This window comes from Pagrus major, chromosome 6, assembly GCF_040436345.1.
Source record: "Pagrus major chromosome 6, Pma_NU_1.0".
Classification (NCBI taxonomy): Eukaryota; Metazoa; Chordata; class Actinopteri; order Spariformes; family Sparidae; genus Pagrus; species Pagrus major.
In genome coordinates this window covers 8,545,162-8,572,730 of record NC_133220.1, presented here as the reverse complement: position 1 = coordinate 8,572,730, position 27,569 = coordinate 8,545,162, and the positions used below count along the sequence as shown (strand labels likewise).

Here is a 27,569-nt window from a genome sequence, read left to right as displayed (position 1 = left end):
GCCGCTAAACGCTCACAAGATACATCCGAGATGTCACGAGACAAGGAGAAAGTTAATGTAGGCAGTCTCTCACAACCAGGGTGGTAATGGATTACAAGTAATCTGGATTATTATGCACTGTGCTTGCCAAGATTTAAATAAAAAATTAGATTAATTAATTATCTTGTTTGTAATTTATTTTCGAGTTTCTATCATTGAATCTAAAATATACTCTTAAATTGATCTTGAAAATGTGTTTCATGTCAGGGAGTGTTCAAGCTGAGTAATTAACTGGTAGAACAAGGTCAATTAGAGACATATTGTTCTCTTTCATTAAAAAAAATGCTTCAAGTAACAGAATAATCAAACTACAAGTGATTTTTTTAACCTAAATTAGAGATTTCTTTCTTGTTCTTTCCTTTTTTTCCGAGTGCTAAAATTAAGAATGCAAAAAGTCGAGTAAATGAAGAATTATCTGCTGATATTCAGTGTATTTCACTTATCAGTGTTGCTGAAGCGAGCTAGATCTCAAGTAATTTCATCTAAAAACCAGCATGATCTACTTAATTCACACATTTAAACACTTATCTGAGACTAATTATTTCCCAGCGGAAACTGATTTTGTGTCAGGTAAAATTATCTTGCTGCGTGAACAGATCATTTCACGAGTTTTAAGTCATTTTCTCCTCAAATTTAGTGTTAATTTATTATATTCTAACTTTAATTTCTGTCTATCCCAGTGCACATGTGCTGTTTGAACAGAATATCAAGAGTATCGCCATTAAACACGTGTGAATCTGAAGAACATGACATACAGTATGTGGTGTTACGTGTCTCCATAAATCCTCACAGAGTAACACTTTAGCAAGTTGTTAGAATACATTAAAATATAAAACTTCATAAATATCACTGTTGTAAAAAGCCGCCAAAAGTAAAGATTGCAGGTCCTACCTAAATTGACCCAATTTTCCTTTGAGCACAGTTTTATTTATTTTATTGTAAGATATAGGCCTATCTTTCCTCTGACTGCCAAAACCACATACTAAATACTTTAGGTATCAAAAGTATAAGTAAAATTATTCGTTTATTTACAGATACCCATATTTCTGATAATTGGAATCAGTGTTTTGTTGTGGTTTTTACCCAGATTGCTGGTTAAATAAATTAATTGAAACGTGCACTGATGCAGCATGTAATCTACAAAGTAACTAGTCACTAAAGTTAAAATAAATGTAATAAATACATTTACTCGGTTAAATTCCATCACTGCTGAATATATTTTAAACAAATCTGCTCACACAGTGTGGACAGCTCCATTTGCCCTCGGGGGCCTTCTCCAGCTCAGGGTCCAGACACACCAGGTGGTACGCTCTGGGACAGGTGTCACACAGGATGATCTCTCCGCCCTGCTGGCAAACCTCACAGTAGTCCTGGTGGTCCGTCTCGTAACCGTCGCCATCTTCCTCTGGAGGAGGTGAAGGAGGAACGCAAACATGAGTCCAACGGACATAAATTCACCTGAACTCAGTTGTTATTGAAAGAATAAGATTTAAACAATACTCTTCATCTGCATGAGACTGTGCGAGTGTGAGGGAAATAGCTGCCGAGAACGAGCATCTGCCTTCGGAAAACATTCCCAAAACAAATAAAACTTAAATAAAATACATTTTAATTTCCTCGCAACCCATAATCAAACAGTCTGGTTCTGTGGGATTTCACTGGGATTTTGGAGGGAGAAAAACACACTGCAGAGCATGGCGAGTGCAGACAGTAAACATACTTTTCCTTTTTTTCCGCCCACGTCGCGCCTTTTTCTTGGTGGCCGCCCCCGAGGTATCAGAAAGCACAGAGGCACTGTGGATGCTGATGTCATCAAAGTCCGACTCCTCCAGGAAGTCCTCCTCGCTCTGGAACAGCACACACACACACACACACACACACACAAACTAAAGCGCTCAGAGCAAAGAATTAAACTAAACCAGCTTTCAAAGTCTGCACAGTAAACAGTCTGGTCACTTTGATGCCATTGAAAATATCGAGTAGAGGAGAAGCTCAGAGGATGAATAAGCGAAACCAGACGTACCGAGGATGCTTTCTTCTTCTTCCCACTTTGGCCCGACTTTGATTTGGTCTTCTTCGGCTTGGGTTTCTTTTTCACCTCCTTCACAGCCTTACTTCTCTTTCTAACTCCTGGTCCTGAGACACACAGGCCGAGACATCAGACGTGCTATTCCTCGCTATCATTGCTAAAAATATGCTTTCTGTCACGGTTCACTGGGCTCTTACCCTTTCCCTCTTTGGTTTTGGCTTTTTTGATTGGCCCCAGCTGAGAGCTCGGCTGGCTGCTGCTGACAGACGTCGGTTGTGCCACGGTAACCGTTTCCACTGCGGCAGCCACAGCGGCGGCCACAGCGGTGGCAGATGCGCCTTTGAACGGGTTGTTGGCACTGAACTCTCGCCACTTGGCCCCTAACACTGTCATCATCTTTGACATGGGAATCTTCGGGTTCTTCTTGGCGATGAGAGGCCTGAGGGGGGAGAGGAGAAAACAACGGCAGCTTTATTATGTCACTCTTCATTCCTGTTGATGTAATTTCTACTTCCCTCAACACTGGAGGGAGCTGGGTCTTGATTTGCTGACACCCCAGTGCCCCTTAAGTTTTGCTCTCCCTGCTTTGCTGTGTGTATGTCATGTTTATGATTTGTCAGGCAACAGCTTGAGGTTTGGCACGCTGGCCTGTGAACGATAGTGGGTCAGAGCACTGAGTCCCAGAGCCTCCCGGCTGTCACAGGCATCCAGTAAGCAGCTGACTACTCACTGGGGGCACCGCAGGAGCTCATGCTCCACTTTGTCGGAGCAGAGGCTTAGCCGAGCCAGACAGCCCCAGGTGAGACAGACTCTTTATACCAACAGCCGAGCTTTCTAGCTCAAACAAAAAGAGCTGTGTTTGCTCGTAACGTCTCGCTCCGGTCTCACTGTGGAGTTCTTGTTGGAAGTGTCAGTTAGGGTCTCTGACAGTCCACTGAAATAGAACAGTTAACAAAATGAGATGCTTGCCTGAGGAACTGGCTGAAAGCCTTGTAGTTGGTGATGGTTTTATAGTCGTCCTCAGTAAAGCCATACTGAACGTCTTCGAGACCCCACTCCTGCATCAGCTGGCTGGATGACTTGGGCTCCTGGGGAAAAACAGGAACAAATTATTCTAAATGCTGTATCGTAGGCAACTGGACTTGTTTCACCTCATCCAAGAGGCTCCTTCAGTTCTGAGAAGCCTCTTGGATAAGAGGTGAAACAAGTCAAGCAGCCTACGATACAGCATTTAATATTACCATGACCTGGATGACTGAGAACCTTCACGGACAAGACAAATAAATGAGTTTGGTCGGGGGTGAAAGTAGTCCCCCTCCAGACAGAAAACTTGTTCCTTGACTGTGATGTTTGAGCTTCAGAAAGCACTGAAGTTTCTCCGTGCTCACCTTAAATCTTGAATCTAAATTACAGCTGGTTTGGAGGCTAATCATGATCCAGTATGCAGAGAGTGAAGACCTAAAGCCTGCAGTGCTCGTTCACTGAGAATGGATTTTGAAGTGAAGTAGGAGACGGTAAAAGTGAAACTCTGCCACAGGAACACGACTTAAATACAAGTCTTAAAGTATCTGATATAAACTGTACTTAATTATCAAAAGTACAAATAAATTAAACATACTTTTCCCTTTATGTATATACTTTATACGAGGGGTCGACTGATTATTGACCTGGGCATCAAGTAGCAGAAAAATAAAATACTCAAGTACCTCAAAATTGTGCTTAAGAGAAAAAATACTTGTGTCTCATATTGCTAGCAGCGATGGAATGTAACTAAGTACATTTACTCAAGTACTCTACTTAAATCTTAAAGAATGTGTTGCGGGATCTTCTCCTATATTCAGCTGGCAATTTGAGGGAGGTCGAGGGGGGATGCGTCCCCCTCGTTAACATGCCATCCCCACTCTCCATCCCCTCATAGCAGGGAGACTCACTGAGCCTTTATACAGTGCTGCGGTAAAGAGTTCCCTCGTCTCTAAGTCAATGGTTTATCTGAATGGGGTACGGTTGGAGGCCTGAAATAAAGATCTGTGGTTAACACAATCTTAAGAGATTTTCATGCTTTGTTCTAAGGCATAAAATATGTCAGTGTCGCAAAAACTGCGGTTGCTAACAAGTGGCTAAATGAGACCACAGATAGAAAAGAACTGGGTCCATCCCCCTGTCAAAAATGAACACATCACCTGCTGACTACCACAAATATACAGTGTGTGTTGTGAAAGGTTAATTAATCTGATCACGAATCATGAATTTGATCATCAGTAAATGATCATTTGAGGCTCCAAAACACATTTCCTTCCCCGATTTGTAATTCCATCTGTGTTTTTAGATTCAGACTTCTCCCTTGAGCCGGGCTCATTATTCATTTTCTGCTAGCTGTTCTTCTGTCAAATGTCCCTGGAGTATGTGAAAAGCACTTCAAATCCAATTTGTTATTATTATTATTAGATTATCATATCAAGAGATGATAAATTGAATGTGATTCTTTAGACCTTCTGTCGAAATTAGCTTCACCGAAAATACAGAATCCAGCAGAACACAAGGTGGACCGAAGTCTCAGACTCACCTTCAAGTTCCCATCATCATCGTCGTCGTCGTCATCTTCCTCATCTCTCTTCTTCTTCCTGGGCTTCTTCTCTTTCTTCTCCTTCGGTTTCTTCTTCTTCTTTTTGGTCGGGCCGTACGTGCTGCTCTCGCTCTCCGAGCCTATTTCTGGACGTTCACGTTCCTCCTCCACCTCTGAGGTCTCCTCGAGGTCGCTCTCCACTCTCGGCTGGATTCCTCCCTGAGGCATTTGACACGGACACATGAACGCTGTTAAATATAGGTTACGTGGTGGTCGATAGCAGAACGTAAGGAAAAGTCAGGTTCAGGTGGCCTTCACTGATCTCTCTCATCCTCCAGCAGATAAAGATGTGTCTCATTACCTCTTCAGAGAACTTTTATTTGTGAGCGTGGACATGGGAAGTACTGTAGGGGTGCTGAGGGGGCTGCAGCACTAAAACAAAGTGCTGTAAAAACCACTAATTGATTAATAAAAAATGCAGTGATGCAGGGAGTCCACAACAATATCATAAACTTTCTTTCCCTTCAATTCTGTGGTTTATCGGTCAAGTATATGAATTATACTGCAGATTGGAGCCTATATTAACAGTGACAAACAGGCCAATCTGTAGTATATATGTTAGTCTGTATATTCACCATGCTGCATTATTCTAAACAATGAAGCTGTTTATTAACATGCGTCTTTGGTGATCAGATCACAATCAGACAGCTCCAGGTCCAACCATTTGTGACCAGAGCTCACTTTTCTGCTCTATACGTAAATAAACACACAACACAGAAAAAACTTAATATATAACATATGCCGAATTAACAAGAAGGCCCGAATACTTCAGAATTTTTCATAGACAGCCTTTTACAACGTTGATAAAGTCGCCCCTCAATCAAATATTCACAAAATTGAGCAATTTCATAAGGGAGTCTGGGGAATTAGTCTCCCCTTTCTTCCCCTGGCTGTTGTTGACGTGTATAGCATGTTGGTTTTCACGTTTTCAGTCAGGATTGTACATAGATGTTGTTAGATGTTAGATATAAGTTAACCTGGTCATTCAGATAAATGCAAAATACATGCACCATTTACTATGACGTCATATAGACTGACCTCGCAGCACCCCCAACTGTAACCGACTTCCAGCATCCCTGCTTGTGAGAGAGATTTCACCCAAGCCACCTTCATGTTTCTTTGAAACAGTCAAGAGCTCCTGCCACACAGCTATTTTTGTAAATGTAAACAGGTACAATCTGACTTTGAATCTCGCTTTAGCTCTCAGCCTCAAGACGTGACTGACTCAAACTGGCATCAAAAGCCAGATTACTTAGTCACAACTGAATTCAAGGTCTGAATTTTTACCACTGGCACGACAAAGGAAATCAATCTCCAGTCGAGACAGAATTTCAAATCTAGTGATAGAAAAGGCAGCATAATTAAAATATGAAACTCAGTGATGGGGCAAACAAGCACAGCATTAATTTAGCCAGGGTGAGGGATTAGAGCTCCCACAGAGGCCACCCACGCTTACAAAAATGAGCTGTCAGTGTACGATGAAGCACTCTGGATAAAAGCTTCTTTTTGATGGTATTTACATAAATTAAATTACATCATTCCAAAGTGTCACCGCTGTGCTAATAATTATAATTCTTTCTGTCCGTGCTGGAATTCATAAATGATGACATTACGATGAGGAGTCACGTCAGGAGCACGTTCACCTTTTCCAGATGCTTCGACAACAGGAAAGAACAAGGAAACCGAAGAGCCAATCGGTACCCTGAGCCGAAATCCTGCCTGTTTAATATGAGACATCTGGAGGGCTGTATGGATTTAACAGTTAACAGGTGTTGTTTGTGTGATCAGGAGTGTTGCATATGAGCAAACTCACTGGTGCGCCAGTGACAGTGTATGTGTGTGTTCGTGAGGGGAGTGAGGAGAGTATCTGGTGTTTCTCTCTGTATGCACCTCTTACCTAATTACTTGTGTGTGTGTGTGTGTGATTGTGTGTGACTGTGTGTGTGTTTCACTTCCTCTGATCTAAAGAATCATTTTTGTCGTTCATGTTTGTGCACGTGACTGGATGTGTTTGTCTTTTTTTGTGTTTGTGTGCCTTTTCTGTCCGCGTTCGTGTGCTGTCACGCTTGTGTACGTGTATCCTCGGTAGGTAGGTGTTTGTGTGTGTGTGTGTGTGTGTGTGCGTGTGTGTGCGTGTGCACGTGTTACGGAGTGAACGAGTGCACAGCAGCTTTGTGCTCTGCTCGCTGCCTGTTGCTCAGCAGGCCTGTGTGGCTCCATGGAGAGACTTACAGGCGTTTTGCTCTGTAGCGCAGTGGAAAGGCTCACGTTGCCGCAGAGCCCGCCAACCCTACCAGCAGCCTGGCTGTGTTGCCATGGCGACCAAATTTGAGCAGTGTCTGGCTCTAGCTCTCTCTCTCTCTCTCGCTCGCTAGCTCTCTCTTCCTCATAGCTCACCCCCCCCCCCGCACGCCTTCCTTTTTCTCTCACTTTCTCTCTTTCACATCTCGCAGCCCCCCCTCCCTCATTATTTTTCTCTCACTCTCTCTCTCTCTCTCTTAACAGCTCCCCCCTTTCTTTTTCTCTCTCACTCTTTCTTTCTTTCTATCCTGCCACTCACTCCCCCCCCCCCCACCCCAACACCACCACCACCACCACCACCACCCTCACCCAACACACACACACACTCTATCACAGTGGCAGCCAATGGAACGGCGCCATCCAATCAGACACGTTTGCATAACGAGCTTGTTATGCAGAGGCCTGTGGTTGCAGAGCTGGTGCTCCAGCACCCGTCTAGACAAATCTCATTTATGCATAAGAAGAGAGAGAGAGAGAGAGAGAGAGAGAGAGAGAAAGAGTAAATTGAAGATTGTGGATGGGGGATGGGAGTGGGGGTGGAGATGGAGGAGGGAAAAGCAAAGAAGCAGAACCACTGTTCGGAGCAACTGCAAAGACAAGGTGGAATTGTGCAACAACCTCTCCGTGGCCCAGAGTTCAATGTTACACACACATCACAGGACCGAAGAGGACACTGGCAGCAGCTAAAGAGGGTGTCTCTACTTTCAGAGGGAAGAAAATCAGATAAGCGCTGATAACGTAATCAAATTAGATGCTTCCCCATAATGGCTCAGCCTCGGGGAGATCGCAGAGGATGCCACAGAAAATATCAAACGAGCAGCGGAGACGTGGATATTCAATAAAAATCCAGCTCTACAATAAAAAAAAAAAAACTGCTGTAAAAACACTTTACGGCTCCCAAACAACAGTCTTTTCTTTCTCAGAAAATCGGCAACAGCTCTCTGTTGACTCACAGTCCCTGAGAGGATACTGAACTTATAAAAACAAGACGGAGGCTCATCTCCAACCGACTGTATTTCAGCGAGATGTAAGAGCTCGCTCGCAGCTTCGTGGAGGTTTTATTGTGGCCGAGCTGCAGCCTTTTCTTTTCCCAATAAAATTAACTGCCGTCTATAAACTCAGATTCCATTGATTTAGCAGATTTTCTACAGTAAAAGGGACACAAAACGTCTCTTCATGTGTACATAGTTCATTTGTTCCACTGCAGACGAGCGACCATTTGTCCCGCCAGTGGCTCTGACCTGAGACCGGGATGTGCCACTGACAGTCTCTGACCCCAATTGACTTGTGGCCCCTGTCTGACACCAGCCTTTGGGGAGTGATTGGAAGTGAATTACAGCAGCAGCAACTCCTCAGTGGGAGGGCAAGGGAGAAATAAATAATGGGCTGGGTGGAAAGAAAGAAAGAGAAGAAGAGAAGAAGAAAAGGAAGAGAGAAAGAGAGGAAGGTTTGCAGCTCCTATGATGCAAAGGCAGTAACAAAAGCAGTGGCGTCACGATCAAGGCGAAGTGAGGTGATGCGTGTGAGAGACGAGAGGAGAGGGAAGAAAGAGGAGAATACAGAGCAGTGTGTGTGTCTGTGTGTGTGTGTGTGTGTGTGTGTGTGTGTGTGTGTGTCAGAGGGAGTCCCCCCCTCATTAGCTCAGTGAGACCCAGAGCTCAGTGTTTACCACAAGCAGCCAAAGGGCCGGGTGGCAGCCCGGCCAGCCAAGCTCCTCACAGCACTGCTGGCATCTCCAGCCAGCAGAGGGAAACATCCTGGCTATGTCACTGACACTGTTAAAGCCACGGCCAACCCAGCCGGGAACGCACTGGGAATACAGTGAATTCCTGTAAATCGCTGAATAAAACATTCTTACAGTTTATTGTCAGGAAAACGTTAAGGTGGTGATGTTGTCTTTGTTTGGCAAATTAGCCTTAAAGCTGTTTATTTTTAAATGGTGAAACAAATTGGCATGTGTAATGTAAAAGGTGTTGTTCAGCTCAGCGTCTTGGTTTTTATGGTGTTACACCGAGTTCTGCAACTCCTCAAATTCTGTGACCCGATTAGGAAGTTTTGTCTTGACAGGATGTCTTGTGACAAAGTCAGATTCGCCCTGGAGGTTGGGGCTTCAGTTCAGATGAGTTGGAGGGATGGTTGCGGGGTAATTTGTCACAGAATTTAGTGTAACGCCGGCCTACAAATCCTGCTCGCATTATCCTTATTTCCAGCCATAGTAGGGAGATGTTTCTGGTCTCTGGTCAACCCACTATACGCCACTTTAACACCACCAGACAGTACACAGACAAAGTTGTAAACTAGCTGGTGAAGACATGGGTGAAGTGGATGGAGACCAAGCTGCCCTGCTATTGTTGCTACCAAACATTATTCCAAATATCCCAAAAGAGAGCCGAAGTCACAACCCCTTCAGTTTTGCTCCATGGGACCTTATTTCAGAAAAGCTTTGTACGGTAGCTAACACTGTAGAGCTGGTCTCGTACATTAGCAGCTCACAGAACTACACTTTCACATAACTACAGTTGTCAATACGATCAGATTTATTGTGATTTTCACCTTTTTTTAGTACCTTTTTTGTGCCTAGCTGGCGGCCATGTTGTTGTTGGTGATGTGTGTTGAGTGAGACGATGTAGTTCACTGAGCAGTTAAACACAAAACTACATGATATTTTACTTTACTACTACAAACTATCTATTACTACAAACTGCGACTTTCATGACTTGAAAAATGATCTTCTAAATTGACAAACATCATATGTGTAGTTCATGGCACAATTCAAGCAGGATCAAAAGTTTATTTGTCTCTCTCCATTCACCACCATACAAAGTTTATCTGAATTAATGTCCCATGGGGTTGACTGGAAGGGGCGTGACTTGGGCTCTCTATAGTTTCACTGGACCAAAAGCTCACGTGTCAGCCTGTTATTCTGAAAACAAACGGCCAATGCCCCAGACTTCACTGGTGTAACTAATATATGTATTTTAACCGAAACCATTTGCTGAAGCTAACCGAGCAGCTTTGGTGTCTAAACCTAACCAGACTGCAACCGTTTCACAACCTTAACCCAAGGCTCAACAACAAGTAAAAATGCCAGGTTCAGTTAGTGAGTTAGTAAAGTGAGCCATCTTGATTCCTCCTGTAGAGAGTTGCGCATGTGCAGTTCTCACGAGGAAATGGGGGCAAGGAAAGATGCTGATGAACTGAAGTGCAATGGAAGTTAAAATGTTCAATATGCGAAGATGTTAGCTGTCCTCTTTGACACACCGTGTCCTTGTTTTGAATTTACTTTAAATTTTAATTTCTGTGTAGGAATACGGACGTTGTGCGGTTGAGGGAATGTAGTGCCAAAGGAAAAGACAGTTTGACGGCAACATAAAGGGCCAAAAAATGTTTAAAACATAGCGTACACTTAAATGGAAATATACAGTATGTGCTCAGGTGGGACTTATTTTACGTGGCTTAAATATATCTTGCTGCTTCCTGCCGGCTCTGTGTGCTGCCTCTCCATGACAGCGGAGAGCTGACGGTCATCTACTGCAGGTAACACACAGACAACCCCAAGTCAAAAGACCCGAACTATCTCTTTAACGTTGAACCCTGTAACCACATGTTTATTACTGTTACCATGACAATGAAGGTCACCCGACAAAATGGGCTTTTAGTGTAATGGGACGTATTCCAACCATTGCAGTTTCAAAACAAATGACCTTTGGAGCCACGGGCAGTCCCAAAGACCAAAAGAGCTACGAAAAAAGTGAATATTGGTTTTGCTAGGTGGCCAGAAAAACACACAACTCTGACTCAAACTGCTAATGATGCTTTGTGTCTTCTGGATGTAAAACAGAAAAATATCTTGCACATGTATTTCAGTTGCATGTACCTGCGTTTACATTACTTGACCTTCATCAGGCGAATATTTTTTGCCATGTTAAATAGGGAGTGGCTGTAAGTCTGCAACCTATGTGGGGAATGTGATTGGTTACTGACCTGCAGCCACTCCTTATAGATATGAGATGGCTTCTCATTGTAATAAACTATCTGCCTGATGAAGATCTAGTACAGAAACATATAAATAAAGTATTATTGCATGTCAGACCGTGTGCAGGAGTTTGCTTAATAATCACTTTTATTCAGTGGCCACTGTTGATAAAAGCATTATTTAGCTAATTTGAATTATCGGTGATCACACCATAAGTAATGAATGAAGTGACTAGTGTGAGTGCTGAGAGCAGCTCAAACCTGTTGTCTAAATGTTGGTGACTGAAGGCTCCAGAAACTCAACTGTCAAAACCGCTCTGTCACATCTCTGACTCCCACTGCTTGCTTGGCACAATCACTGTACTTCTGACCTGCAGTCCCTGCCATCAGCACCGGCGCCACAGGCACAAATCTACACTCTAAACTGGCCCTTCTTGCCCGCAGCTTACACTGGCAATGACGGAGACACTGCTGCCAACCTCCCTAAGCCTGAGACAGTCCACTGCCTCTCATTTAGATCACAGGGGCCGTCCGGCAGCCAAAACACACCTTTGATCCGATCGCAGAGACATCAAAAGAGCGATGGTTTGCGAAATAGAGAATTGCAGGGTACAGCTCGAGCCAAAACGCCTGCCAAGCTGTTGTGTCCGAGGTCATGACAGATGGCGTTGAGTGCGAATTACAGCTTACCTCCTTTTTCCTCTTCTTAACTTTGGGCATTTTCCCCTCTTTCATCTTTTTGGGCTTCTTCTTCTTTTGTTGTTTGAGGGAGTCGTCGGAGAAGAAGCTGTCGAGGGGCGTGAGGGGAACAGTGTTGCGCTCACCTTCATCATCCTCGTCTAGACACAGAAAGCAGAAACATTATCCGATTAGAAACATAAAGTAGTTCCTGTACATTGTGTGTGTCGACTCCAATTCAGCGTGTATGAGCCTGCATCTTTAAATGGACAATAGAGCTGCAACGTTGAGTCAATTAGTCCAATGAAAGTCAGCTATTTAGATGATCAATTAATGGCTTTAGTCATTTTTCAATCAAACATTTGCTGGTTCAAGCTTCTTAAATATAATATTTTTCCGTCTTTTCATTATTTCTGATAATAAATGAAGAGTTTTTTGGATATTTAACTGTTAGTTGGATAAAAGAAGCAATTAGAAGACACTTTTTTATTTATTTTTTTTATTTTATAGGCTAAACAATCAATAATCAGCAGATTGTATGATAATGTACATAACTGCTACTTGCAGCCCTATCATATTGTGCTATGTGTTCCCAAATTCTGATCAGCATTTTCTACAGTTTTTCAACATTTCATTGATGAAACAATAAATTGATTAATGAAATTAGTGAAAATAATCTGCAGATTAATTGATAATTAATTGAAAATAATCATTAGTTGCAGCCCTGATTGGCAAATGCACGGTGGCTGGTACCCTGTAGTGTTGAGACAAAACAAGCAAGTCATCACCTTTGCCTCTGCGAGGGTGATGATTTTGTTACAATTAACAACAATTAATCAATTATTTGCGTACTATTAATTTGAACGATTTATTGGTTTGAGTAATTTTTAAGAAAACAAACATCTTAATTATCTGATTCCAGCTTCTTAAATGTGAATATTTTCTGGTGTCTTTGCTCTTCTATGACAATAATCTGAATATCCTCCAAGACATTTAAGGATGTCACTATGTACTAAAAGTCATACTTGAGTAAAAGTAAAAGATGTCATGTTAAAATGTTACTTCTGCCAAAGTGAAAGTCACCCATTAGAATAGTACTTGAGTAAAAGTCTTTAAGTATCTAAATGTACTTAATTACATCCGATCACTGGCTTCAGCAAACGCTGATTGACATTTTTCACCATTTTCTGACATTTTATGTCAAACAACCACTTGATTAATTGAGAAAATAATTGTTAGTTGCAGCTCTTGTAAAAATGAGAAAACACAGCAAACTGTAAAAGTCCGTCTGGCTGTTTTGGAAAATAAAAACGATGATTCAATGCCAGACCAACAGGAGCACTTGGCAAAATAAAGCTCATAATCACACATCATTGAGTGTGGATCAACTTTACCCGTCAAAGCACAAATAGATGGAGTGCCTGCCCTGCCGGCAAATGGGAACTCCCTGGAGGACCACTGAGGTATACTGAGCATATCTTCCGCTTTTAATGCGTGCTGGGACCAAAGCGACCTGCTGCTGGTTGTCAGCTGTACTGTCTCAGAGCTGCTGTGTACAAACGTGCTGACTGCTGAGCGCAGCAGACTCCACTGATGCCACAGTGGGTCACAGAGGAGTAAGTAAGGAAGAGAGACAGTCCCACACAATACATCACAATAAAGAGACACACGGGGGAAACACACATGGGATGCAACCCTCCTGTAAAGGTCGATCTGATCTCGTTCTGTTGCTCCCTCTGCGTCTGCGACCGTCTCTCCGTCTCTTACAGTCTATCTACCCGCGTGTCTCCCTCGCTCTCTGCGTCTCATGCAGACAGACTGGAGGGCATGAAATATGCAGCACATGTATCAGAGTCAATCAGCCGACACTAGCCCTGCAGTCTACCACTCCCCTGGGTAGCTGGAGTGAGAGATTGGGGAGGAGGGATTCCTGTGTAGTAGACACACAAACCTCACCAACCACTTATCCTCTATTTAGCAAAGCTAGCAGGAGGTAACCCACGCACACACACGCACACACAGCACACACACAGCATACACACACCAGTGATTTTTTGAAAAGCTTTAATCAGTGGCCACGTCAGGCTCTTTGTGTTTCCTTTGACCGCCAAATGAAATGTGTCACCCCCTTTTTTGGCGCTAATCGGGGGTAACTTGTGATTTATGTGCCCAATATTTTTATAGAGAGGCTGATGGCAATTTTCTCTGGTAGTGATTATTTAAAAATCTGAATGCAAGCTGTGTTTATCGCACGAAAACACAGACGTCTATCTATCTATCTATCTATCTATCTATCTATCTATCTATCTATCTATCTATCTATCTATATTCTTTGTTTTCTGCTTTGTCTTCTCATTCTCTGCCTCACACACACACAGACTCACGTGCTTTATCTCTGCTTTATCTTTCTCTTTCTAAATAAAGCCTTGAGTTTGTGCGTCCAGGATCTCAAACAGGGAGCTGTTTTATGTCTCAGATGTATGTTAGCCGCCTGCCAGGCAAGTCACGATGGCAACACAGCAAAGTCTTACATCTCTCTTAGACGCACAGATGATGACACGGCTCAGATGCAGATTGAAACCGTCTTGGATTACACAGCGAGCGCGCAAGTCCATCACTCGGTTACCCTTTTTCCTTTTCTCTGAGTGAACTGTGACTGACAGGCTGACCACACATCACTGATTAGATACAGCAGAGGATGCTGGACTGTGTGTCCCTTGATCTGCTTTCTGTACAATAAATCACTGAAACTTGACAGTGGTGTTACTGATGTAGGTTTGATTATACGCATGAGTCATGCTAGTGAACGAGGATGGGCAGCTGCTGGATGGACTGCCATGAGGCTTTCATGGTCCCCGGAGGATATGTACTGGTTTTGATGACTCTCTTGACTTTCCCGCATCACCGGCGGGTCACATTTTTCACTTATCCTGTGAAATATGTCAACATCTATTGGATGGATTGGGACAACATAACCTTGAGCGTCCTGTGAGGAACTACTGGCAGCTACGGGCGTGGTTTAGGTGTGATGACCAGCAGAAGAAGCGACTATAATAGCTGTCCCTTAAGAGGTTAGGTTACCTGTATCTTTTCCTCTAGTGCCACCACGAGGTTGACATTAGTTTTGAGTGAATCATCTCAACAAATATTAAACGGATTGTCGTGAAACTTGGTCCACACGTTCATGTCCCCTGTAAGATGAGCTGTAATTACTTTGGTGATCCTCTGACTTTTTCTTCATCACCATAATTAGTAACGCTTCAGATAAAAATCACAGACGGGCTGTCTTGCCTGCGGGAAGTGGGAATGGGGTCAAAAAACCTGTGTAAACCCGCTAATTTTGGTGGAAGAGCGGCGATACGCTCGTGATCACTCTGATCTGAAGATCTGAAGGTCGATTGTGAAGCTATTCTGTAAATGTTTTCAAATAAATATAAAAAAAATAGCTAATTCTGATAAATCCATGTCAATTTCATCCATACATTTCTAGTTTAAGCACCACAGAGTAAAGCTTTTGCACACCTGTGGATCGACAGGTTAAGCACCACCCACTTTCAGGTTAAGCCACACCCACTCTGAGTACAGATGTGCATACAGATCATTTAGTTGGTGGAACAGATACATGTAATAGAGTACTCTGCCATCCCTCATGCTAACACACTAAACCTAGACGGTGAACAGACGCTAAACATGAGCATGTCATTGTATGTTAGCATGCTGAATATTAGCCTTTAGCTCAGAGCACAGCTGTGCCCTAAGTCCAGCCTCACAGGTGTAACAGACTTGTTAAAAATCAGACAAAAATACTAAGTATATAGTACACAAATAGTCTCTCAGTATTGTATCTCTTTTATAGGACGAATGAGTGCCAGCAATAGAATATATTGACAAAAGAAAGATGTCAGTGTTTTAGCTGAGAAGTGCCGACAGTAAATGGCCTGTGAAGTCCCCAAAGGGAAACCCATCAGGGGAATGATAATCTTTCTGCTCGCTGAGTGGACCGGGTTGTGCCAGGTGTTGGAAGGGGGGGAAGGTCGCTCAGTCATGTGGCACAGGGAAGTCTGGCACCAGATTCTGTTAGAAAGAGGACCAAAGCTCCTCTTGGCAAACGAGCCTTCTGTAAAGTGTGCACGGATGGCACAGACACAGTCCTGACCTTCCTGCAAGGGCTTGGCCGCCGGACTGACCCATTAGAAGGGAGATTCACGAGCGACTCCCTAGTGAGGAGGCTCGAGTTTACTGGAAAGCACATTAGCCCTTTCTCTGTTGGCCCCCGTGTGGAAATGCCCACTTAATGTTGCCCAGCATCGCCTCGCCACGAAGGAGGACGAAACAGAGCCATAGCTTCCTCTCTCCATTGATTAAGTGCTTATAACTGAGGCCTCAAACGCCTTCAGACAAAGACATCCACGGACTATTATTAGGAAACGTTACCATCAAAGTGATGGAGGGATGAAGCCTAAATAGCATCATTAAAATCATATCTATTGTAGACGATATATGCAGCGGATTGTAATGTGTGCAGTCTAAAAAACCGACTGGAACGCTGCAGCGCTCATCTGCAAACACACATTTAAAAAAAAAGCATCTTTCATGCGCAGGCTTCGTGCACGCGCAGCAGGAAAAAATGGTGTCAACTTTCACAGTGAGGGATCCAAAAATAGACCCCTTTCCAATTGGGGATAACATTTGTAGGCACACAAAAGCCCATGATAATCTTTCAATTTTAGGGAAGAACAAAACAATTAAAACAGAAAACACAATGGAACAATCTGTGACAGTGTAAGCACCCGCAGTGAGACAAAGGGAATTAGGACACTTTATGTGCCACAACAAATAAAGGCTGTGATAGGATAGCATTTCAGGGTCTGAAGTCCCCCCAGGACATGCTTCTACACTGTTGCGTTTTAATTAGATGGAAGCATCTTGATGCCGGGAAAAAAAATCTGATTCCTGTGACCTTGTCTGTCACTTTGACGCACGTTGACGGAGGTCGTAAACTGTCTGAAAACTGCTTCCTGTTTCGGCAGCGTAACAAAGGATTTGACTCTATCACGGTTACGTCTCAGAGTACCAGAGCAGATCACATGTAATATATGCATACAATCTGTTTTTATTGTTTTACTGCGTCACTGCACATCATGTTTATACATTTTACTATTTGACTCTATTGTTCTATTTTTCAATTGTATTCTATTGTATTTTAGCTGCTGCACTATTTAATGTCTTGATTCAAATAAGATTTTGTTGTACTTGTGCGATTTTTCTTTGTTCCTGTTTGTTTGTTGGTTGGTTTGTCAGCAGGGTTACGCAAAGACCACTGGATGGATTTCCACGATATTTGGATGGAGGATGGGTCGTGGTCCAGAATAGACCCCATTACCTTTAGGAGCAGATCCAGATAAAAGGAACAGATTTTTTCTTTAAAGGAGAGCTATTATGCTTTTTGTTTTTTCCTCAAAGTCTGCACCAACAGAAGCTCCTCTCTCCCACAGAAAACACTGCTCCTGAAACGCCTCATCAGTAGTCCCGCCTTTAATTTACGTGACTTAGTGACATCACACTATGTTACAGAGTCGCACATTTGCATAATTTATGCCTAGTGGCTAGTTTGGCACGTAAAGATTGATTTAGCACAGCTGCTCTGTTGTTGTTAGTGGTGCTGGCTCAGGCATGTGTGAGCTGACCAACCGGAGGAGACTGGATATTTTTTTAAAGAGACAGGAGCTCTAGATGGAGCCTTTCAGACGGAGGGGGGATACAATGCTGCAGCACCCGACAGTATGAGACAACTGATGTGTTTTGTAGCATTAAAGCATGTTAATATATTCTAGTAGTAACACAAAATACAATTATGAACCTTAAAATGAGCATAATATGTCTATATTTTTGACATTTTCGTTAATTTCACAGGGAATAATGAAAATCTCGGATCAGGGTTGATTGAACTAAAGGGGAGTGTTGGGCCTTGGTGGAGGTATACACTCTACTGAGTGCCGTTATTATATATCTGTAAGAGCACAGATGGAGGCAACCTGAGATCTAAGAATTCCAACGACTGCTTCATTGTGTTTGTGTACATGACAACCAAAGAAGATTACATTGTCAGTGATATAAGATACATTTTAAAAAGACAGCAAAGACGTGATCATCTTATAAATTATGGTGTTTTATGTTGGTGGATCAATTGATTTTCAACACATGTACCCTTCACTACAATATATCTCTCAGCACAGTGTGTCGTATCAAAGGGACTCCATAAGTCAGAAATGTACAATCCCTTTGATATGTTTACAGACGACAACATAAAAATACTAAATTATATCAAGTCAGACGCAGCGTAATTTTGACTGACACATGAAAACGTTTTGATTTTTCAGACTGGATTACCGCTCGAACATCTTCACTCACCTGCCATAATCAATTGCACCTCACCCTTTCTCATACATGTTTAACCAACTACTGGGTTATTGGGGACACACATCAGTGCTCGTGTTCTCCCTCAGGCTATGGCTGGCAGTCATAGATGATGCCTCAACCGCTCAACACACTCCTCTCCCTGTCTGTCTTTTTTCTCTCCCTGCTGTTCAACCTTCCAATGCAAGGCTGCTCGTATAAGTCTGGCTTATCGAAAAAATTGTGTATATACGGGATAAAATGTTGGTTTGTTATGCACGGCGTCGTCATGAATACTGTTCATTCCACAACGCTCAGTCCGTATTTGCGAAGAAAAAGGCAGTTTCCAAAATCTATCTCTTTTGTTGTGACAACGAATATACCAGCTTCTGAGGTTCAAGACCTTAAGCATGAAAAATGACAAAGAAACGCACCATGGCAACTGTGTTGTGTGAAAATGATTCATTAACTTTGATCGTTTTCTCACTAAATGTCTTGTACCTTTTCAGCGGACAGCCTCGGGCTGCAACTGCTGATTATTTTCTTTGTTGATTACTTTGTTGATTAACTGATTAGTTGTTTGGTTTATGAAATGCCAGAAAATGGTGATCATTGTTTCCCAAAGCCCAAGATGACGTCCTCAAAATGTCTTGTTTTGTCTACAACCCAAAGATATGCAGTTCACTGTCACGGAGGAGTAAATAAGACAGAAAATATTCACATTTAAGACGCTGGAATCAGAATTTTTAGTGATTAATCATTGCAGCTCTAGCTGAGATACAGGCGGTATATATCAATGCACAGAAAATCTGGTGAAGATAAGGGAGAAGTACATTATTGGGGTCACCACATGGATCCTTCAGACAGGTTGAGGAAGCTCATCAGTAAATTAAGCCTCCACCTCCTTAAAAACCACACTTGGAGTCTTAGTGTATGTTGAAATAGAAAATATTCACATCTAAGAAACTGGAATTATCTTAAAAATGTGCTCAAACCCATCAGTTAGTAAAATAGCTGGCGATTGTTGTAATATTTGTCAACTAATGGATGAATCATTGCAGCTGTTACCTTCTCTCAAACCAGAAAGTATCTTCATTTTCGACAAAAGACTTCAAGTATCACTCGTTAGCAATTAAAGAGAAGCGGGCCTATGGCTAGAGACAACACCGCAATGGATTTTCACACTTTCAACTCTTCTTTCACACTCAATCTATTGTTAGAACCATCCAACTTCCCCTCAATGTGATGTGAAAAGGGAGACGAGGGCAAAGTAGCATCTTTAAAGTCCTGCCCCAGACATCAAACCATCGAATCATCTGATGCTCAAAGCCAAAAGAAGAAAGAAAAATGAATCTTTTGGCCGCACTGGCCAAACAGACACCATGGCATACAGATGTCTGGCTGCTCTCGGACCCTTCATCAACTCAGCCTCTGACACAGGACCAGGAAACAGATCCTGAGCACTTTTCAGAGCTTGGCTCGACTCAGACAGATGTAGATTTCAATGAGGTCGGCCTCCGACTATGAGCATGGCGGCTATACCCTACAGCCAATACCACCACTCATTTATCGGATCACCACCAGACTAACAGAAGTCACAATGCACCAGTCAAGAAAATAATGAATCTTACACTAGGGAAAGACAATTTTAAGGAAACTTAACACTAGGGTTGGGATAAGGGCTGTAACAATATCAGAAATTCAGCTTTTACTACCTTTAACTTTATCGTTTACTGTGTTTTCACTGTTTCCTTTATGGCAAATGCATTAGACTCAAGATATGAGTGGAGAGTGAGTGTACAAAGTAGGCTTGGGCGATATCCAAAATGTTATTTTACATTATTGTTCCATATAAATATTGCGATAGACGATATCATCAGCAAGGGCGGGAGGGATTATTTTAATGTTTCAGGTTTTGTTTTTTTACATATATAATAAAGGTATTTTATTTGTTTTTTATGTTAAATAGTAGTATAGTATGAATAAATAAAGGACTGAGAGAGACTGAGATGCTATTCACTTGTTTACTTTTCCCAAAATGTTAAATAATGCAAAGGATGAATGTCAAACATGTTAGAATAGCCTGCAATGTTATGAGCAGCTACTCTGTTACTGTTACTGGTTCCTTTCCCTCTAAATTCAAGAGGAGCAGCCAGATGACGAACAAAACTGTAATAAATTCAAATTAAAAATTAAAACACAGTCAGAGCAGTCCCTCTGAGGTGAACAATCAGATTATTCAATATTTGTTATTGTGAACAATATTGCACGGGGCGGCAAATATCACAATACTCGATAATATCTAATATCAGCCCAAGCCGAGGACAAAGTTAGCATGTACACTTGAATAGTGAAAAGGCAGTGATGAACAAAAGATCCACGAGGAAGAACACACTATATTGTCATATTATCACCATGATATTAATATCTATTTTTATAATATCTCAGTTATCATCAATACCAGCATACTGTGACACCGCTAACCGGGATTTCCCAAACTAATCAGGTGCTTGATCTGCTTCACCATCACAGTTTTTAAGTCCAGAAAATCACAGGGTGCAGGGACAGATTCAACAGCCACCAGAACACAAAATGACCATCATTTGCAGGTCATTAATTAGCAAGATCTTTACACCCCCCTGCGCCTTGATTAGTCCTTAACAGTTTAAGAAGCGAAAATGTAATTTATAGTACCTTTGGTCCATTGCCAGACTGGTTGACAGATTCATTTTACAGCCAGGAGAAATATTACACAGATTTGGCTTGTGTGAAGCCTGCATGAGAAAGCATAGGCTGCATGTCAAGAATGTGGGTTACTGTTAATTTGAGTTAGTGCACGACCCACAGCTGAAGGGGGTGTTGGTGACCTAACAGTGGCCGTCAACAGCGGTGCACACGACCCCCACCTCCCTCCCTCCCCTCCCCAAAAAATAAGGCACCAGGACACACTTGATAAGCAGTGTTTACTGTAGCCTACACGTGGCTTTCACACCTCTGCGGCCATGCAGAGCCAGAAAAACATTTAAAGTTGGAGCAGCCCTCCTGATCACAAGTGGAAACAGCAGCAGCAGCAGCATCCTCCAGAACAAAAACCAACACGGATGTTGTCACTGTAGCCCATTTCTACTTAAAAGCATATGCACACGTTATCACAGCGCACGCAAACACACCACCGACCACACTGTCATCGGTTTAAAACAGCACTCCTGACACCAAACTTGTGGGGTTTTTTTGCACTTAAGGTGAAGCCATTCACTTGTACTTGTACACGCATGCAGCCTGAAAAAAAACACAAAAAAAAAAAACACCAGCCTGGAGATTCATGCAGCAGGGTTTTCATCATGCACCCCCCCTCCAAAAAAAAAAAAAAAAACCCAGGCTGGATGTGAGGACAGCCGGAGGCACATCCAAAAAAAAAATAATACCCCCGTTCCCACCTTTAAGACACTAGGTCGTGCAAAAAATAATAGCATGACTCTGCTTATTGCACCCCACCCCTCCTCCTCCTCCTCTTCCTCTCTGGTCTCAGGAACGCAGGACAAGCCCTTTTCCCCGCATTCAAGGCGTAGCGGCGCAAAAATAATCTGAAGGACACCCCGCCTCCCCCCTTTTCCCTCACCTGGCATATCGTCTTCAAAATCCATGTCGTCTTGTCCCTCGTCTTCATTACTCAGCGACCCCGGCATCTTTATCTCATAGCCCCCCAAAAACCCCCTTTTAGGCTGAGAATACTGAAAGTTAACCCTCCAGACGCCGCAGCCCAGTCTCTTTCTTCACCCAAAAAGAAATGTATTCGTCGCTCTGGTGAAATTAAAAAAAAAAAAAAAAAAAAAAAAAAAATTAAAATATATATATATATTTTGCAGCGACTCTGGGGCTTTCTCTCCAGGAGTTACAAAAAAATAAATAAATAAAACAAAAACATTTATCTTTTTTTTTTTTTTTTCCACTGATCTCTATCCAGGTCTTCCAGTCTGAAAAATAAGAAAGACAAAAATGGAACACACATGCCCAGATTGTGACGTCTGGTCTGTTGCCATGACGATGCATCCCATAATTTCACCCACAACTAGTTAGTCATGCTCTCCTTAGTTACCCACTTTAACTAGTAGTGAGGAAGAAAGGAGAGAGAGAGAGAGAGAAAAAAAAAAAATAGAAACCCCGCACAACACACACGCACACCGCGCGGTAACGCCATGTGCCGCTAACAGGCGGGTGCTCTTCTCCCGCGCCGCCGTCGCCTGCACATTTTCCCTTTCTGGAGGTCCGGAGACAGAAACTTCTGCTGCTTTCAGGCACAGCTGCTCCACTGCTCACTCACAACCTTTACTCTAAATGTGAAGCCAGGCTGAAGGGAAGGAAATATCCCTTCTGATGTGGAGAAATAGAATAATTGGAGGGGTTGTTTTTTTTTTTTAATTTACCGCTCAGAGCTTTATGTATAAACACAAAATATGTTTCTTAATTTCCCAAACTTCCACTTTTTTTTTTTTTAACCCAAGACAAAAAAAATAATGTGCATCCTGATGTCTGCATGCTGACTGCCAGTGGTCTCGCTGTTGTCAAGGTTACCGCAGCTGTAACACAGGATGCCCCACAGAGAGAACACGAGTTCACTCAATGTTATCAAAATACACAAATCAGAGAGCTCAAGTGTCCCGACTGCACATGAATGCCGCAGGGGGATCTTTTTTTTTTTTTTTTTTTTCCAATTCTTCACATTTTATCTAATAAAAATAATCAGAGGCAGCTTATTTATTTTAGCCCTTTTCTCCCTCTCTCTTTTAACATTATGTAATTATCTTTTAAATGTTGTGTTCGTGTAATTAGCTTTGCTGGCACTGATTTCTGCACACAGAGCACCAAAGCACACATTCAAAATAAAAATACCCCAAAAAAACTAAAATATCCTTCAAATGGCTGGTTTAAAGGTGCTATTTGTAGGAAAAAAAATATTTTTGAGTCTCATTCCCAACCTGTCAAATACTGACCCATTGGGATTGTAGGTCGGGCCGGCTGCCATCCCAAAGCGTCTGTATTTGAGCCTCAAAAATCAACTTTTCTTACAAATAGGACCTTTAAATGCAACATTAGCTGCACTCTTCATTTGGATTATTCTAATTATGCATCTAAAACGTAATGATATAAAAATATATGTGTATACATCACAACAAAGCAAAACACACAGTGTTATATTCATCATTCTGGTTTAAACATCAAAAAGACAACACAGACGTTCTTCTCTCTTTTGAACTTTTTATTAAAAGTGGTGTCAGGTTTAATCTTCCTCCTCCTCCTCTTCGTCCTGGTTGATCTGGAAGTAGCGCAGCTCGTAGCTCTCCTTGGTGTTGGCCACCACCCGCAGCCAGTCCCTGAGGTTGTTCTTCTTCAGATACTTCTTGGTCAGATATTTCAGATACCTGAAAGAGATGAGGATGAGGAGGGAAAACATCAGCGCTTCGCTTGTATTTATCATAGCTTATTCCTATTCACTTTGAACCTGGAGCAGAGAGTTTGCAGGACCAAACTCTTCTGATGTACTTGGACGAAACTTGTGACAGTTAAGACAAGTCTGTTAAGCTTCTAGTAGCATTAATTTAACGTTAAATACGAGACATTTTAATTACAAAACAGGGAAAAGCCAAGTGCCTTGACTCATCACTTGCACACAGCTAGTTTCAAATAATGAAAGCCGTTTCTAAATCCTCGGTTCATATAACTTCAAAGTTTGGGACAAGATTGTAGGGATGACTGTTGGTGCCTTCACAAAATATTAACCCAATGTGATTTTTGATAATCATCAGTAATGTGGATGTAATGACTAAGTGGGTAAAGACAAGTATTAGAGCAAATAAAACAGTCTGGTAAGTTCACAAAATGACATCACATTACTGTAATACAACCTTTAAAACAAGGAAAAGACAACATATCACAATATATTATTAAAAATCTAAGAATTTACAGTCTCATAACACGATAATGATATAATAGATATATTGCCCGGCCCTGGCAGATCTATCTAACACAGAAGTTACACACAATTATATTACATATGCTAAGGGCAACATCTCCCAGTGACTTCACCATCACAGTCATAATATCAGGTGCCGAGTTAAAGGATTAAAGTGGTGGAGTCACCCTCTGCTGGTCGTGATGTCCCAAGCTCAGACTGAAATCATTTTTTATGACATCATGCAGTATTAATGTTTATGTGTATACTTTAAATTCGTTTTGGGAAATATTGACAAATATAACGTTTTCTTTAATGTACACAGTTCATTGTTCATGGGAAAATTGGCAGAAAATTGTCTGAGGTGTGCAAACAAAGTAAGACGTTTATTTTTTCCAACAAAAAAAAAAAAAAGCCCCAGAAACTCCTGATAATCCACAGACTGAGCTGGGAACAAGCCTTTTCCAAAGAAGACATATTAACATGCAACTGTAGGAAAACACAAGCGTAAACAATAAAAGTTAATGATGGCTGAATTTCATTTTGCTGCTCTGGCGCCGCGGTCCTGATATCGTGCGTGCTGATATATTACTGTCACAGCTTTCTGGTACATCTGAATAAAAAAAGAGCCATCATTGATTTATGAACAACACCTGTGCTTTTCCCACTATGACGAGTCGAAATGTCAATGTGAGAAAAGGCCTGTGTATTTTCCCCACCTTTGACTATTCCTTCAATATCAAGTGGTTTTTGAGCTACGGCACAATCGGCACAATCTTCTGCAGCAAAGATCTCAGAAAACATCTTCAGATAAAACCAGAATCAACTGTGTGGCTCGGCACCACTGTGAAGGGAAGCTGCCAAAACGGTCTGGTGTTCATTACATCTCTGAAAATTGATTAAAACTCTTTAAAAAGGGAAAATAAAACCCTGGCATGGGGCGATCCATACTGCTGACCACATCGGGCCATTAATAATTCGTATCAGTCCAATCAGTCCATTCGCAAATGCACTCCTCGGTACTGTGATGTGTGTATCTCCCCTTCGTTACCTCCATATAGACTTTGCATTTAAAACTTCCACAAAGCTTCAGTCAAAAACTCATCGACACAATATTGTTCAGAGTAGCTGCTAACTGTATTTATGGAAGACCCTTTAGGGTAAGGTCACCCGGTGAGGGACATCAACATCATGACTGTGGGCTGAGCAGGATGTGAGGCACACAGAACTCGCACACGCCTTTGCAATCGGTTGTGGTTGCAACTTTACCGGTCAAACTTCACCCAAGTTGAGCTCCACACGAAGCCAGGACGCCTGATCACATTTGTGGTGAAGGCAAAACTCAAATACATTCAGTTAAGGATGTTGAATCGTACATTTCAAAGCTCAGGTCTCAACTTCTCCCGCAGTAGTGCACGATGATCGAGAAAATAGCTGAGGAAAACACATTTCTAGATGGAGATGCGTTGTGTTTTTACCTCTTTGAGAAGGGAACTTCAGAGTTCACTGCAATTTTACTCTTGCTCCTCTCAATGGACACCACGCCTCCGCCCAGGTTTCCAGCTTTGCCGTTCACCTTGATGCGCTCCTGCAGAAACTGCTCCTGCAGGTGCAGAGGACACAGCAGGTCACACAACAGCAAGTGTGGTTAAAAACTTCACTGCAAGCACTGACAGGTGACACGTTGTGGTCGACATCTTTGTTAGTCTCACTGGATTATGTGCCAATGCTCTGAAGTGACTGTAGCATCATATTTGGGATTGATCCCACTGGTATCACAGCAGTGTTTTGACACTCAGGGGTCAGTTTCTGACAGCTGCTGCACCACAAGATGTCTGAACTGGGTCTACTCACAAAGTTGGCAGCATCCATGATGCCATCCTCTACAGGGTGAGTGCAGTCCAGGGTGAACTTCAGGATCTGCTTCTTCCTCTTCCCACCCTGCTTCCTGACCACCTGCTTCTTCTAGCACAGAAACAAAAGTTGCAGAGGGTCACTCAAACTCATCCATCATAGCATATGTTACTTTAAAACAGCATAAGCAAGTATCTAATGTTTATAATATATAATACAGATAGTGTCGAAGTATCATAAGTGATTAGCTATCGTGTTTCCAAGCCACTTTAGTAAAAACATTCAGATTTCGTGCTACCCCATAGCTGCTGATGCTTCCCGTTAGCTACTGCTAGCTTTCGTTAGCATTCGTCAGCCCAACGTGGTGTTAGCTTACACAGTAAACACAGGCTAAACAAACATGCTAACACCTCCGTGGCAGCCATGTTGCGGAGCACAGATAACAATCAATCCCCCGACTGCAGACGACAAGCTAAAATACATCGTCTGTACGCAGTTTATTTGATCATGTTGCTACTCACTATCGGGGCCATGGCTGACACATTCAGCAAAAGGAAGGAGCGAAGGCTGCGCAGGAAGTTTAACACCCCGCCGAGAAATCGATCGCATCGATTTATCTGGAATCGATTAAGGAAAAAGTGTGTGTGCTGTGAATATGATAACGAGCTGAGCTAGCTTAATGCTATAGCTACGTTCGTGCTAAATATGTCTTTTTAAATAACAAACATTGTTAATATCTCTTACAGAAATATATAAATAAGGTGCCAACTATTGAAAGAGCTCAGACAGGATTTATTTACTTGCCAACTATTTAGTTTTTAATTAGCAGTAACATTAAGCTAATTAAGCTTCCCCCCAAAATTAGCCTAGCTTAGTAAGCTGATCATTTAGCAATCATGTTGTTAAATGTCTGGTTGCTTAATAAAAAAACACAGTGCACAGAAGTTCAGCTGAATATTACAAAAAAAAAATGTGTTAACAAGTCAATAAACAATTCAACAAACATGGAAAATAAAGTTTTTCCCATAATACTTGACTAATGAATGAATATTGTATTGATTTTTTAAAAGTTCAGTGTTTGATTTGGCCCCAAATGTTTCTAATGAAAAAAAGAAAATTAATTAATCTAACAATATCCGAGCACAGCAGGCATTTCTTTTTTCATCTATTTTTATTTAATACAAAATTACATAATTTATAAAGTGAACTTTCATGGAAATTAGTTGGAAATTCAAAGAAATTATTGAACAATAATAATAATAATGGATTTTATTTATAAGCATCTTTCAAGTTTACCCAAGGACATTTTACAAACCAGATAAAAACAATAATTAATAATATTTTAAAGATATTACCCATTATTTATCATAATTTGCATTGCATTAAACATGCTCACTGTTTTGCTCTTGAATTAGAGCGGCTGATGCCTCTAATTGTATTTAGAAAGTGATGTTATTGGAACATGACGGTGTCGAGCTTCATTTATGTGGCACCCTTCTGAAACAAAGTTTACAAAGTGCCTAGAAGGCATAAAAATAGTGCTTTATGTGACAAGTTCTCCTCTTTAAGTGTTGCACCAGATTGAATTACTTGCAATGCTGTAATATTCACTCCTCACCCCGCTGTTCACCCTGCCTTAGAGTCCAACAGTGTGACATTAGAAATAGGACAACTGTATTTTTAATCTGTATGGAACAGCAATATTAAATGTCCCTTTTGCACTT

At 41.9% G+C, this 27,569-nt stretch overlaps 2 protein-coding genes across 3 annotated transcripts in view; both read right to left on the bottom strand.

The window, feature by feature from the left end:
• chd5 (chromodomain helicase DNA binding protein 5) overlaps positions 1–21,727 on the bottom strand; it is a 48,006-nt gene extending 26,279 nt beyond the window's left edge. Inside the window, exons 1-8 of the mRNA XM_073468409.1 lie at positions 21,661–21,727; positions 11,658–11,806; positions 4,632–4,850; positions 3,038–3,156; positions 2,266–2,507; positions 2,063–2,175; positions 1,760–1,886; positions 1,278–1,444 (exon numbers count right to left, since the gene is read on the bottom strand). Of these exons, the coding sequence (XP_073324510.1) occupies positions 1,278–1,444; positions 1,760–1,886; positions 2,063–2,175; positions 2,266–2,507; positions 3,038–3,156; positions 4,632–4,850; positions 11,658–11,806; positions 21,661–21,727 (1,203 nt within the window). The remainder of the gene's footprint in view (positions 1–1,277; positions 1,445–1,759; positions 1,887–2,062; positions 2,176–2,265; positions 2,508–3,037; positions 3,157–4,631; positions 4,851–11,657; positions 11,807–21,660) is intronic.
• Positions 21,728–23,277: 1,550 nt separating this feature from the next.
• On the bottom strand, positions 23,278–26,419 carry rpl22 (ribosomal protein L22). 2 transcript variants are annotated; one of them, XM_073469191.1, is made up of 4 exons: positions 26,367–26,419; positions 25,846–25,956; positions 25,470–25,594; positions 23,278–23,461 (listed from the first exon to the last, which is right to left on the bottom strand). In XM_073469191.1, the coding sequence occupies exons 1-4, from the start codon at positions 26,376–26,378 to the stop codon at positions 23,320–23,322; spliced, it is 390 nt and encodes a 129-aa protein (XP_073325292.1). In that variant the 5' UTR covers positions 26,379–26,419; the 3' UTR covers positions 23,278–23,319. The 2 variants fall into 2 exon arrangements, with proteins under 2 accessions (XP_073325292.1, XP_073325291.1); XM_073469190.1 differs by lacking the exon at positions 26,367–26,419 and adding an exon at positions 26,256–26,285.
• Between the last annotated feature and the right edge of the window lie 1,150 nt (positions 26,420–27,569).

Bases quoted from the DNA above. Each gene is read 5' to 3' on its own strand.
- rpl22 (XM_073469190.1), bottom strand. The intron at 25,595-25,845 runs GTGAGTAGACCC...CTGCACCTGCAG, and splicing joins TCATGGATGCTGCCAACTTT to GAGCAGTTTCTGCAGGAGCG. The intron at 23,462-25,469 runs GTAAAAACACAA...CATCTCTTTCAG, and splicing joins GAAGTTCCCTTCTCAAAGAG to GTATCTGAAATATCTGACCA.